The sequence below is a fragment of the Pundamilia nyererei genome, unplaced genomic scaffold, assembly GCF_000239375.1.
Source record: "Pundamilia nyererei isolate P.nyererei 1_Seehausen unplaced genomic scaffold, PunNye1.0 scaffold00064, whole genome shotgun sequence".
Taxonomy (NCBI): domain Eukaryota; kingdom Metazoa; phylum Chordata; class Actinopteri; order Cichliformes; family Cichlidae; genus Pundamilia; species Pundamilia nyererei.
Genome location: NW_005187465.1, coordinates 819060 through 832060, shown reverse-complemented (window position 1 = coordinate 832060; position 13001 = coordinate 819060). Strand labels below are relative to the sequence as shown.

General features: G+C 40.2%; 3 protein-coding genes across 3 annotated transcripts in view; all 3 read left to right on the top strand.

Annotated features, from left to right (window-relative positions):
- Positions 1-3834, top strand: part of LOC102201835 (palmitoyltransferase ZDHHC23-like) — a 4759-nt gene extending 925 nt beyond the window's left edge. Inside the window, exons 2-4 of the mRNA XM_013911429.1 lie at positions 414-1043; positions 2896-3063; positions 3258-3834. Of these exons, the coding sequence (XP_013766883.1) occupies positions 414-1043; positions 2896-3063; positions 3258-3531 (1072 nt within the window). The 3' untranslated portion in view covers positions 3532-3834. The remainder of the gene's footprint in view (positions 1-413; positions 1044-2895; positions 3064-3257) is intronic.
- A 2920-nt stretch (positions 3835-6754) lies between these two features.
- Positions 6755-8103, top strand: LOC102197398 (lipocalin-like). The gene is made up of 6 exons (XM_005735428.1): positions 6755-6847; positions 7205-7344; positions 7471-7550; positions 7655-7768; positions 7881-7982; positions 8084-8103. Exons 1-6 carry the CDS (start codon positions 6755-6757, stop codon positions 8101-8103), a joined length of 549 nt encoding a protein of 182 aa, XP_005735485.1.
- Positions 8104-10619: 2516 nt separating this feature from the next.
- On the top strand, positions 10620-11979 carry LOC102197119 (lipocalin-like). The gene is made up of 6 exons (XM_005735427.1): positions 10620-10742; positions 11058-11197; positions 11286-11362; positions 11463-11576; positions 11661-11762; positions 11862-11979. The coding sequence occupies exons 1-6, from the start codon at positions 10647-10649 to the stop codon at positions 11879-11881; spliced, it is 549 nt and encodes a 182-aa protein (XP_005735484.1). The 5' UTR covers positions 10620-10646; the 3' UTR covers positions 11882-11979.
- The last annotated feature ends 1022 nt before the right edge of the window (positions 11980-13001 follow it).

Sequence of the window (13001 nt, the reverse complement as noted above, 5' to 3'; positions counted from 1 at the left end):
TTAGATTTTTGAATTATGTAAATTCTTAATAATTTGCCACAAACAATTAACTTTACTTCCTAAAATGTGCCAAAATTCACAATGAGAGAGAAAAGGAGGACACATATCATTCTTTCTTTCTTTTTTTATTCCTTTTTTATTTGGCAGGCCCCTCTTATCGGTTAGAGCGGCTCTAAAAGTTTTCTCTGAGATTACCTGAGAATGCAAAAGTCATATCTTATCTTTCCTATTATTCTAGAGTCAAAGCAAACTATCGTGTATGTCTCAAACCTGAAAAAGCCAACTATGAAATCATTTTACCTTGCATGCAGCTCAAGAACTTGAAAATAAATTCCATCAGTGAAAAGGGAAATGATTAGACACATGAATAAACATTTGTCTAATTATAACTCTATGACCACTGTTCTCTGTAGGTGGCTGAAAGTACCATCTAAAAGTACATTTCAGTATCCTGTATTTGGTGCCATGGCTGAAAATCTGGAAATTTCCCTGATCCCAGCCCTGCTGATGCTGCCTCTCCTGCTGAAGGTTGCAGCGTTGCACTACCTGCTGGGTATAACCGTCCTGACAGCTCTGCCTGGCCTGGTGCTGTGGTACTACTATGCAACGCACCGAAAGAAGAGACGCACCCTCTTCTTCCTCACCCTCGCATTGTACTCTCTGGCCTACATGTATTACCTCTTCATCACAGAGATTTTACCGCGTGGGGACGTCAGCCAGCTGCAGGTGTGCACCGTGACCTCTGGGATGATCTTCACTATAGTCTCTCTTATTCACACCAAGAAAGGCCCAGGATTTGTGACTGCTGCCCTTCACAACTCTCACAGTCAGGAGGATAAAAAGGAGTCCACACAAGTAAATAATGGATCTCTCCAATCAGCAGCCTCTCCCTCAGGGACACCAGCAGAGCTGCAAACCCCAAAGGAGGGCCTCGGAGCAAAGTGGAGCAGGTGTCCTTTGTGCAAAATAATGCGACCACCGCGGGCTGGTCATTGTCGAACCTGTGGCTCATGTGTCCAGCGTTTGGACCACCATTGTATCTGGTGGGTCTGACTTCACGTCATGTTTATATATTTCCTTTGTAAGCAAAGCATTGTGTGTTTAATATTCAGTTCAGTTTAGGTTTATTCAGTTGCCTCAAGGTGTTTTATACTGTAAGGTAGAGATTCTCTCGAAAAACCCTCATAATCAAATGGTCCCTGCTGAGTAAGCACTATGCAATGGTGGGAAAGAAAAACTCCCGTCTAAGAGAAGGAAACCCCTGGCAAATCGGGCCCGGGGGCACAGACATATGTCATGACTGGCTGTGGGGGTATTGGAAAACAAGAGAAAAGGGAAAAAAAGAGGGTACATGGAGCCCGGAAAAGCCAAAGACTAAGAGAAAGATAAAGCAAAAATGACTTTTTCATCCCTGTCGGTACTGTCACTGCACTGTTTTTTTTGAATAATGGAGGCAGGTAAGGAATTTATAGAATAACATGATAATAATTAACCTGTTAGCAGTCGGACGTACCGCCCACGGTACATTGGATGGTTTAGGGGACTAATTGTAAATTTGTAGGACTGCTAAGGGGTTAATTACAATAGCCCAGCCAAGAAGTAATGAATGTATGAACTAGTTTTGTGGCATCATTCTGAGACTGTATGGTTCTAATTGTATATATTAATGTGCACATGAAAAAAAGTGTCACTATATATTTGTTTCATATGCGCATTGAAGGACACATCCTGGTCAAAAACAACTTCCAGGCTTCTCATAGTGTTGCTGAAGGCCCTGATAATGCCATCCAGAGTAAGTGTCTGGTTAACATCATGTTTCTAAGATTTATTAGGGCCGAGTGCATAGCCTCAGTTTTATCTGAATTTAGTTTTAGAAAATTACAGGACATCCACGTCTTTATGTCTTAAACTATTAGTTTCATTTTTAGGCTGTCTGGCAGCATAATTGGTGGTCATGGTGGCCATTCTGCTGAAATAAACAACGAAATTAAAATGAGCTGTTGAATTTGTGGGTCCACACCTCTTGTGTTGTAATTAGATTAGGGGAACGAACCTGAGCAGAAGCTTGGACCAGGGGGACGTCACATTCACAGCTGATCAGCAGATGAGAACTGAACTCTCTTTTACATTTCCCCATACTAGAAAAAAATAGTTTAATTTTACTGTTAGATCATAATTTAGTAAGCACATGATGGGCCTCATCAGGCCATAAACACATCACATGTCATCAAGTTTTCCATAATCAGTTCCTTTTGACAGATTTTGATAAACGTACTCCAAAACTCATGCAGATGGATTTAGATTTTCCTATTAATATTATTATTTTGGGGACATCTACAAATTAGATTTTTTTTCTGCCACACTGAAAGTCCTCTTGCAGAGTGCTCTGCCAAGAGGAAAAACGAATGGGCACTCCAAAATGCTCACGCTCACTCACACACATCCACAGAAATCCAGACGGCAGGGAAGACCGGCAGGGAATCTAGAAGGCCTGTACACAGAGAAAAATAACGTTAGGAGGAAACTCTAGGTGATCACAAGGAATACTTTCAAAGGCTAGGCTACACTGACACTAGGTAATGTGACGATCCAGCGAGGAAGCAGCCTCTCTTGCCATCTTAAGTAGTCTGCCAGGATCAGTGTGAATGAGCCACAGGTGTGTGTTCAGGGCGGGTTCAGAGGCGGGGAATCAAGGTCCAGTTCCGCCCTGGTGGGAGAGGCGAAGACAAAAAACACACACACCACGACCTCTGCAGATCTTGAGAACCATGACACTTCTAAACTAAATAAAATCTGTAAATGTAGCAGTTCTGTCATTTTATATACAGCATGATAGTGAGATACACATGTAACCTGGTCTCTCTGGTGTTGTGTGTCCCTGTTGAGATGTTGTAGGATAAACAGCTGTGTAGGACAGGCAAACCATCGCAGTTTCCTGCTGACCCTCTCTGTGTTTGTGTTGACCTCTCTGTACGGGATCAGTTTGGTGCTTTGCAGCCTCTGTCCTCATCAGTATCTAATGACAGCGCTCTTCTACTGCCCCGGCGTCTACACTCAGTCTAGGTACAGCACTCTATTTTTTTTTTTCTGCTGCAGCCTTGAAATTGAATCACTTTAATCATTAAATAATTATTTCAATTCGTCAATGACAATTTTAATTACTGTTTTTGGTGTGTTTTTCTTGAATTTGTCCTGCCAGTATGAGAAGAAAAGGTGTGTTATGTTGCAGTAATGATTTGTTCTCTTTACTTTTACAGCACAGCACTTTGCTTTACCTGTGCGTGGTACAGCAGCATTGTCGCAGGTGGGCTGCTTTACCTCTTGGTGGCACAAGTTCTCAATATCAGCTTTAACGTGACGGAGCGAGAGGCTCAGCTGGCTCTGAGGAACAAAACGGGCCAGAGCCGCCTGTGGGGACTCGTTGTTGACACAGGAGAGTATTCTCGTGGCTTCTATCAGAACTGGGTTGAGTTCCTCACCATGACAGATGCTTCAGCTTCTCCTCGGTCCAGCCTTACTGACTTGGTCTAGTTGTACTTAATGCACTCGGTGACATCGTGGTAATACACTGTTCGTGCTGCATGCATGAAGAATTCGATTTCATTTTTTTTTCCAATACATTCCAGGACTGCGGTACTAATAGGAACATGTTTTTAATGACTGTTTAAAGATGCATAGATGTGTTTGGGGTTTGGATTTTTAGCATCATTTTCTGTTGAAGCTTTTGACCTGGACACATGCAAGACAGTCTGTGGATTTTGTGCCTTTTATAAAATTTAATCGAAGACTGCAGACATTATAGCCTGCCTTTTTATACACGTGCAGAAAGTAAGAAGGAAATATGTTGTCTTTATAAAAAAAATAATAATCTCACTGCATGCAAGTCAAAAAAATCTAATAAACTTCAAAATGAAAAAAACATTAAATGATTCTGGAGTTCAAATCAAAGAAGATAAACCAGAAACAAAACTGCCGGATTCAAGACTAGATAGCTGCCCTTTACTAATTTAATATCCAGTAGCAATGTGGTTTGGCCCTAAGATGGCATCAGAGGGAAAGCCAAAGAAAAACAAATGGTCACTTTTGACCCGTTCTGCAGACATGCACTCAGTAAATACTGACACCACTGTACTGGTCAAGTTGGAAATTTAAGAAGAAACAAAGATATATTAAAACAATTAATAAGAAGGCAAGAAAAACGAGTTATAGAAGGATCTGCATCTGTGAGAAGAGGCCTAACTAATACAGAACAAAGAGGCTAGCTTAGCTCAGTGTAAGATGTTAAAATAATGTCTAAAATATGTTGCATGTGATGGTTAGAGCAAGAACAAAGTTCATCACCTTGGACACAATAAAATGTGCGTTTTGTGCCTTTCTTCTCTGCAGTGTGCTGCATTATTGTGTGTGTTTTTTAACGAATGTTTTTTGGTCATAACTGTCTCACGGTGCCTTCAACACTGATCTACAAATCTAAACACACATGCCAATCCTTTCTCTAATTATTCTGTTATAGATAATAATTTATGTAAACAGTTAAATCACTGTTCTCAGTCATATAGTGTGAATTGAAAATGAAACCCTATCTATTCTACTGTAATTTCTAGTCTCAATTTTCATTTCACACTGTTCACTAATTAGCATTATTTCTCATAATCCACGTTTTGGGTGGAGCACATCAATAAATATTCTTATACCGATACATTTCTTCCATTTGAAGGCATGTTTCATTCCTGTAACTTCAGTGCCAGCACTTTTAGCTTTTCCTCTGCTGCCACCCTCAGGCCACTCTGTGCTTAACATTAACAAAAACACCCAATAACATTAATATTAAGTCTGTTGCTCAGTCAGTTTGTGATGTGTATCGATGTCTTGATTCTAGGTTTAAGCAACCAGTCTCAGCAAGGGGTTAAAGTAAGTTTAAAAATACAGTTTCCTTAAAACAAATAGAAATCAAAGAGGGGGGGGAATCTAATCACAAAGAAAAATATCTGTGTCCCTTCACAAAAGAGATGAGTTGGTGGGCTGGGGACAGTTGTGGTTGCTTCCTTAATGGCAGTCCTCCCACAGCTACCACTATGGGTTGAGTTGGTATCACACTTCATCCTCCGTCAGCACTGCCTTGAGATTTGGGCCACAGGAAACATGTCTGCACCCAGAAACACAGAGGAATGAAATGTGTTTGCTCCTTTCAGTCGGTTCACAGCATGTTTAAGACATTTGAGGGAAGTCATTATATCACTGGAAGACTTACCAATATTAAACCTATTCAGCCTTAAATGAGGGAACAAAAACACATAAAAGAAGATTGTGTTGGTGTGTCCATCACTAGTGCCAAGTGCACATAAAGAGATGAAAAAGGGGGATAAACAACATAATTTATGCATCATTTATAGCACTGTACAAAGTGTTAAAGGGAGGCGGAGCAGATGTCGATCAGTTGTCCATCAAAGTCTGGCATTTTAAAAATAGGATAATTTAAAATACAATTTTAAAAAATGTCAGCAAACAAACACAAACTAATGCTTACTCAAGACAACTAAATTAGGACAACTTCTTCATTGTGAGCATTTCCCAGGGAGAGAAAACAATGTGAGACACCTTCACTCAAAGTAGGCAACATCACCCACTGCCTACAATGCAGGCAACAGCAAATGGAGCTTTTGTATAGCACAGGAGTTACATTAACACCTCCTGCATCTTCCATGTGAAGTATGGGAAACTGCTGCAGCCTTCTCACAACCAAAGCATTCACAAAGTGATTTGTAATCCTTTGTAATCTTTGGGAATGATTTCATCCGGCAGCCAGCACGCTAACTTGCTGGGCTAGTGTTTCCCTAGCAGTCAGAGGTTACCAGGGGGGTCACTGACTGGCATCTGGCCTAAATGCAACAGTAATTAGGTCACGAGAAGGTAACCCTTATGTTTTAACCAAATTACCAGAAGGCCACAATCTGTGGGTAGTGATCAGACAAGCAAGTTCACTCTGGACCCAGATAGATGGTGGATGGATGGTGTGACACTTTCATTCTTGTCACATAAAAGGTTGTTAGAAGAACCATTGATTACCTTTTGTAGTGAACAAGAACAGATCAAACTTTGAGATTCTTCATCACTCAACAGCAGTGGAAAAAAGATTCCCCAAACGTATTTACTTATTATTGTTAGCTTATCCAGGGAATCATTTCAGGTTACTACACAGGGAAGTGTGATTAGGAATCCAGTTTGCGAGCCATGTGTTTTGTCTGTGCGCGTTACTGTCACATCTGCTGACAGCTACATTTGATTCTGTGGTCTCAGTCGCAGAAAGCGCTGGAGTTTAGCCTTGTTTACCACTGTGGATTCAGTGTACTTTGTTTCAAAACAGATTTTTTTTTGTCTCCACTCAAGCTGAAATTTAATTACTACTTTATTTGCTTTCCAATTCTCTGACATCCCAGCTGATTTGTTATTCAAATTTTGGATTTGTTTTTGTGTGTTTCTCCTGCCAGCTGTTTGCTATATACCTCTCATATGGTTCACTGAATTCTGCCTTTGCGTGGCTAAACTTTTTGGTTGTGAAACCATGCATGCAGGTTCATGTGGTGAACCCATCCCCGAACCCGGGTTTTGTCTGGGTGTGTGTGCGCTGGCCCTGAGGGAAGAGGTAATCTCCCTCGGCTATATAAAGGGAGTCAGGCAGAACCTCAACAGCACACTTCCAGATCTTCATCCACACTCTCCCACATCATCATTTCTTCACTCATCATCAGCAGCCATGCATTTACTTCTCACTCTGCTGGGAGCTGTGCTCTCCTCTCTGATGGTTTCTTCTGAAGTCCAACCTCAGGCAGACTTCAATGTACAGGCGGTAAGACAAATGGCTACATTAGTATGTTTTAGTTTACAATATTTATTTCTATAATCATTGTATTTATTTAATTCTCTATATCGTTTGTAAGTCCAGCAGCAATGCATGTTCAACTTGCTTATATGGTTTTGGCTTTTCACTTTTTGACTTTTGTGTTCATAAAGAAAAGCAATGTAGCTATCTTCAAAAACAAAGAAAAAGAAGAAGGCGCACATGAAGTGTTTTTTCCCCTCTGTCTTCCAAAGCTTACGCGAGTTATTAAAAATCACTTTTTTGTAAAGGTGATCACAGAAAGTGTTTCAAAAACGCTTCAGTAAAGTTTTCAACTCCCGATGCTTTCCTCTTGTGTGCCCACAGATGGCAGGTAAGTGGTACCTGATTGGAATTGCCACTGATGCCCAGTGGTTTGTCAGTCACAGAGCCAGCATGAAGATGGGCACGACCATGATTACCCCAACTGCTGACGGGGATCTGGAGATGTCATATTCCAGTCTTAGGTAAGTGTGAGGGCATGAGGACAATGGACATTTAAATAAATAGGAATGTATATCTATATATCTGTATATAAATATATATGAAAGACAACATGTGAAAGAATTAATGTTTTAGTGATCTCTTTGCAGCCCTAATGGCTCGTGTTGGAGAATGAACAATCTGGCCAAAAAAACTGAGATACCGGGAAAGTTCACATACACAAGTCGGCGTGAGTGCACCCACACACAGAAGCACGATTTAACGATCTAGTACATTTGCCTTTTCTGCTTTGATAATTTCATGACCCCTTTTCTGCTGCATTCCCTTTGTCAGGCTGGGGGTATCTCAGTGACTTGCGCATGGTCGACGTGAAGTATGACGAGTATGCCCTGATTCATTCCATCAAAACAAAGGGGAAAGAAAGCTATGTTGTTAACAAACTATATGGTAATATGGCATTTATCTCTGATTCTACACTCTGCTCAATCCATTTTAAGCTGTTCTGCTGGTCGGTAAAGCTATACCTGCTGCAGCAGATTTACATCATCTGTTTTCACAGGGCGTGGTGTGGACCTCAGCGCTGAGGTGCAAGAGAAGTTCATTCAGTTCTCCCTGCAAAGCAGCATCCAGCCTGAAAATATTGTCATCCTTCCCAAAAACGGTACTTTTACCTCTGAGATGTTTTATTTAAAATAACTGCAATCAAGAGTGATGTTATGCACTGATCACTTTTCCATTTTCTTTCCCTTTTCCTCTCTATAGAGCAGTGCCCAGCTGCCTAACCTTGTGTCCAGGTGATCATCTCACCGAGGAGCTTTCACTGTTCTGAAAATCTCACGTCGATGACCTGAGACAGTTTGCTTTTTACTTTACTATCTCTGCTCTTTCGTTATTAAGAGGGCTCATAATATCACAAAATTATATTCATCACTTTGCATTTATCCACCTGCTGTTATAACCACAGAATTAAAAAGTATGAAATGGCTAAAATCTTTTGATTTACTCAATTTTTAAACTAATACTTTGAATTACATCCATAACAGCACAGCTAAAACCTTCTTTTTATCAAGTCTTTGTATCTACACACTTTGCAAAGATTTAGATACAAAAAATAATAGAAGAACCTGTGAATTAAAAAAATATAAAATATACATAATCACAGAAGATGACCAAAACAATGCACCAGTGTTCTGAATTTGTACCTACAAACATGCAAGTTTCCCTTTCTACAGGCAAAAGTACGTAAGTAAGTCAAGAAAACAAGGAGTTCAGCCCTTAATTTTAAAACAGCAGCAGCAGATATACTGTTCATCTTTCATTTAGACGAGACAAAGCAACAGGGGTGACAGACTTTGACCATTTTGTCACAGCACACAGAGTTTATTTGAATCCAAACAAAACACCCACCAAGTCCGAAGTAGATCAGGTGAACTGTCGACCAGACAGACTGACAGACAAACATACAGATTGCTTGAGCCATTAGTGCGACAAAACTTCATATATTTGTTTTCCAGGATTAAAGATCTATTATAACTGGCACGGAATGCAGGCAGGAGAAATCATTAACAGCAAAACACGTTACTAGTACATCTCCTCAGCACTAGTGGTATCATGGTCTCAAAGCTGTGCAGTAGATAAAAGAATCTGAGGGATGATACAAAGGTGACCAAAGTTACAAACAAATCCAGCTGTACTGGAAATGTTTTCAGAGGTCCAAACTCTTTGGCTTTCTGCAGAGCAAGAATGTAAGAAGTATCCAAGCTAACTTAACTTTAGACAACATGAGGAAAAATGCCTCTTCCCAAAGTTTCCTACAAGTATTTGGTTTATATTTAGAGAAGCAAAGGCTCTTCATCCTGACAGATGTTCCCTGGTGGATCTCTGTCCTGTGACAGTGGCACAGTATAGTGTATTATAATCAAAGCCACTTCCCTAACCAATTTTTAAAGCTATTTAGCAGATGGACAAAGTGGATGTAGACTCTGTCTGCTGTGTACAAAAGGTTATATGATTAACCACATAGCAGATACTGCACAACAATAGTAGCAGCAGTTCACACAAAGTAACACAGTGCTCAGTGTACTGTAATATTAAAACAGTTGACAGTCTCGACCTTAAGATTTCTATTTGCTGTAGACTAAGCCGGGACAATTAACTTGCCAAAGGACCACTGATTAAAGTTTACTCTTAATAACAGTAGCAGTTTATATGAATATATTGTTTATGGGTGTTTTGCCTACTGGTGCAGCAACAGTCCAGTGCTCCTTAGAAAAATGAACTACTCGTGCCTAAGCTAACAATTTCAGTCACACCGATGTCTTTTATTTACAGAGTTAGCTTAGCGACTTAGCTTAGCAAGACTTTATTTGAAAGTTCAGGATTTTTTGTTCACACTGGCAGCACATTCGGCCAGTGAGGTTCAGTTTGGTTCAACGCCCTTTTTGACCCATGAAACAGCAGAAAATGAAACATTCTCATTTCAACACCCATTTGTTAGCGTTAGCTATTCTGCTGTTTTTCATCATGTCACAGGTGAAATGAAATGATAGTACATTTACTTTGCTTCCTGTAGGAGTGATCGTGTCATGTGAGACCGTGTATTACTTATGAGGAAAGCCAACTTTGGGATTCCTAATCAGTCAGCTTTGGAAAAAAAAATGTTTGAACTGTGTGTGAACAAAGCTCTTCTTTTTACTCTGGGGATGGTACACACTGCACAGTAGTTTTTAGAGAAATGAGGTTAAAATGAGACATTAAAGCCTTAAAAGACAAACCACATTTTCGAAGAAAGCATCTCAGGTTAATATCTCTGTCAGGGCGTGTGTTTTGTCTCTGCAACTGTTGCAAATGCTGATAGGTGCATTTGATTTTGTGATCTCTGCCACAGAAAGTACTGGAAGGCAACTACTACGTTGTTAAAAGTAGAAACGTAGTTTATAAATGAATCATGTAACTATAACTTTACTACTTTGCAGCTCCTTAGTTTGTGATTTCTATGATATGAACTTAGATGTCCTGTTATTTGAGTTTTTTTGTTTAGTTTGTGTGTTTTTTACTGTTTTTCTTGGTAACTGTCTGACATTCACCTCTCACACAGTGGATACAATTCTGCCCCTGCAGGAATAAACTTTGTGGTTATGAAACTGACCAGGTGTTTGCATAAAATGTCACATGTTCAAAGCCGTCACAGAACCTGGGGTTTGTATAAGTGCAGCTGTTGGTGGGGAGATAATCTCACTCTTCTATATAAAGAGTCACCGGACAGCAACTTCCAGATCTTCATTTGCGATCTCCTCCATCATCATTTCTCCACTTATCAGCAGCTATGGCTTCACTTCACACCCTTCTGGGAGTGGTACTGTGCTCCCTCATGGTTTCTTCCTCTGAAATCCTACCTCAGGCAGACTTTGATTTACAGGCGGTAAGAATCATTGATAATCATTTTTATTTTACCACCCATCTATTTTCATAACCATGTGTCTATCTTAGGGCCATGGAAAGGGGGTACTGGAGGTTATCTAACAGGGATAAGCAGGGACCCCCCCCCCCAAGACAGTTTAGCAGTCTACACGGGAGGCTAACCTTTGCATAATTTACTTTTATAATGACTTCACCATTTATGTTATGTGGTTATGTTTCACGCTGGATTTTGTGTGATAATACATATTCTGTGTTACAATAAACAGCTCTTGTGCTTCTGTCTAATTCTCAATGCTTTCCATTTGTGTGTCCACAGATGGCAGGTAAGTGGTACCGGACTGGAATTTGCTCTAATGGCCAGTGGTTTGTCAGTCGCAAAGCCAATATGAAGACCGGCACGGCCATCATTACGCCAACTGAAGATGGAGGTCTTGAGTTGTCGTTCTTCAGTCTTATGTGAGTGCGAGAGGACAGACAGAGCAAATATCATTTGAATAGCATTAAAATATTTACACTGGAGATTAATGCGATGTCTTTGCGACAGTAATGATACATGTCAGAAAATGGAGAATTTAGCCAACAAGACCGAGGTGCCTGGAAAATTCACATACAAGAGTCGGCGTGAGTACGCCCACAAAGAGAGGAAACGAATAATTTTCCATCATCATCATCCAGTATTATTTTTTCACATATTCTCTTCTGCTTTTTTCCTTTTTGTCAGACTGGGGGTATGTGAGTGACATGCTTATGGTTGATGTGAAGTATGATGAGTACGCCCTGACCTATTCCTTCAACACCAGAGGGAATGAAACCTTTGTCATTAACAGACTATTTGGTAAAGTTGCATTTAGCTGTGTTCAGTAAACCGTTTAGCAAAGTTACACCCACTGCAGCAGATTTACATCACGTGGTTTCACAGGACGTAGTTTGGACCTCAGCGATGAGGTGCAGGAGAAGTTCAGGCAGTTCTGCTTGCAGACCGGCATCCTTCCTGAATTTACTGTCCTTCTTCCTAAAAGCGGTACTTTTACATTGGTGGTGAAGTTCTATATAAAAACAGCTTGGAATACAGTGATGTTGTGCACTGATCACCTTACACTTTCCATTTTTCCTTCTACAGTGGAGTGTCCACTTGCCTAACCTTCTGTCCCACCGATCGTCTCACCAGTACTGCATGAAGATCTTACACCATCTGTTATGGAAATGTGCCTGAGCACCATCTTGAGATGTTTTTAACAATAAAAATGCAAACATCGAGAATATTTTTCTTCATTATTCATCCTTTGTATGAAATAAACTGAAGAACACCCATAACAACACAACCAAAATGTATTTTTCCCCCCATTCACACACTTTATAGTATTCAAGCAATCCATCAATCAGTTTATTTATAAGCACATTTAAAAACAACAGAGGTTGACCAAAGTGCTATACAAAGCAAAAAGTAAAACAAACACATCTAAAGAGAACAAAACAAAAACTCAGTCACAATTAAAAGCTAGGGAGTAGAAATGTGCTTTCAGACGGGATTTAAAGTGGTGGAGACGTCCTAATTTGAAGAGGCAGACTGCTCCAAAGGGTCAGGCAAACGCTTGGTCCCCTCTGTGCTTTAGTTTGCTTTTAGGAACAATCAGAAGCAATGTAACAGCTGACTGAAAAGTTCTATTTGCAGTGTTTTTAGTTAAAAGATCAGAGAGCTACGAGGGAGCTAATCCACTTACAAACAAGCAATAAAATCTTAAAATCAATTCTAGAACATACTGGAAACCAGTGTAAACGAGCCAAGACTGGGGAAATATGGTCACGTTTATGAGTGCCTGTCAAGAGCCGGGCTGCAGCATTCTGAACAAGCTGAAGACGAGAGAGCAGAGAGTGGTCACATTATAAGTTAAATGCATATCGTTAGCTTCATAGCATAAGTGCCTAAGTCATTTTTTTGTGATGACATAGGCAGACGGACAGGATGATGCAGCAGTGGTAGGGGAGTAAAGTTAGGCAAAAATCTCAATTTGACCAAAAAATGACTTAGGCACTTATGCTATGAAGCTAACGATATTCAAGCTTTTATTTACATCCGTTTACAATTCACTGAGTTTTATTTTATGTGATTAAATGATCTTAGATCATCCACCTGTAGATGAAGGTCAGAATGACTCCTTGTTTTATCTGCCCATATTGTGGTTTTAGTCAACACACTAAAGGAAATATGCTACAGAGTGGTGAGGTCAGAGTACCTCATAGCACACCAGTTGCTTATACA

Bases quoted from the DNA above. Each gene is read 5' to 3' on its own strand.
- LOC102197398 (XM_005735428.1), top strand. From the start codon at position 6,755: ATGCATTTACTTCTCACTCTGCTGGGAGCTGTGCTCTCCTCTCTGATG. The intron at 7,345-7,470 runs GTAAGTGTGAGG...ATCTCTTTGCAG, and splicing joins ATGTCATATTCCAGTCTTAG to CCCTAATGGCTCGTGTTGGA. The intron at 7,769-7,880 runs GTAATATGGCAT...CTGTTTTCACAG, and splicing joins TGTTGTTAACAAACTATATG to GGCGTGGTGTGGACCTCAGC.
- LOC102197119 (XM_005735427.1), top strand. From the start codon at position 10,647: ATGGCTTCACTTCACACCCTTCTGGGAGTGGTACTGTGCTCCCTCATG. The intron at 11,198-11,285 runs GTGAGTGCGAGA...TCTTTGCGACAG, and splicing joins TTGTCGTTCTTCAGTCTTAT to TAATGATACATGTCAGAAAA. The intron at 11,363-11,462 runs GTGAGTACGCCC...CCTTTTTGTCAG, and splicing joins ATTCACATACAAGAGTCGGC to ACTGGGGGTATGTGAGTGAC.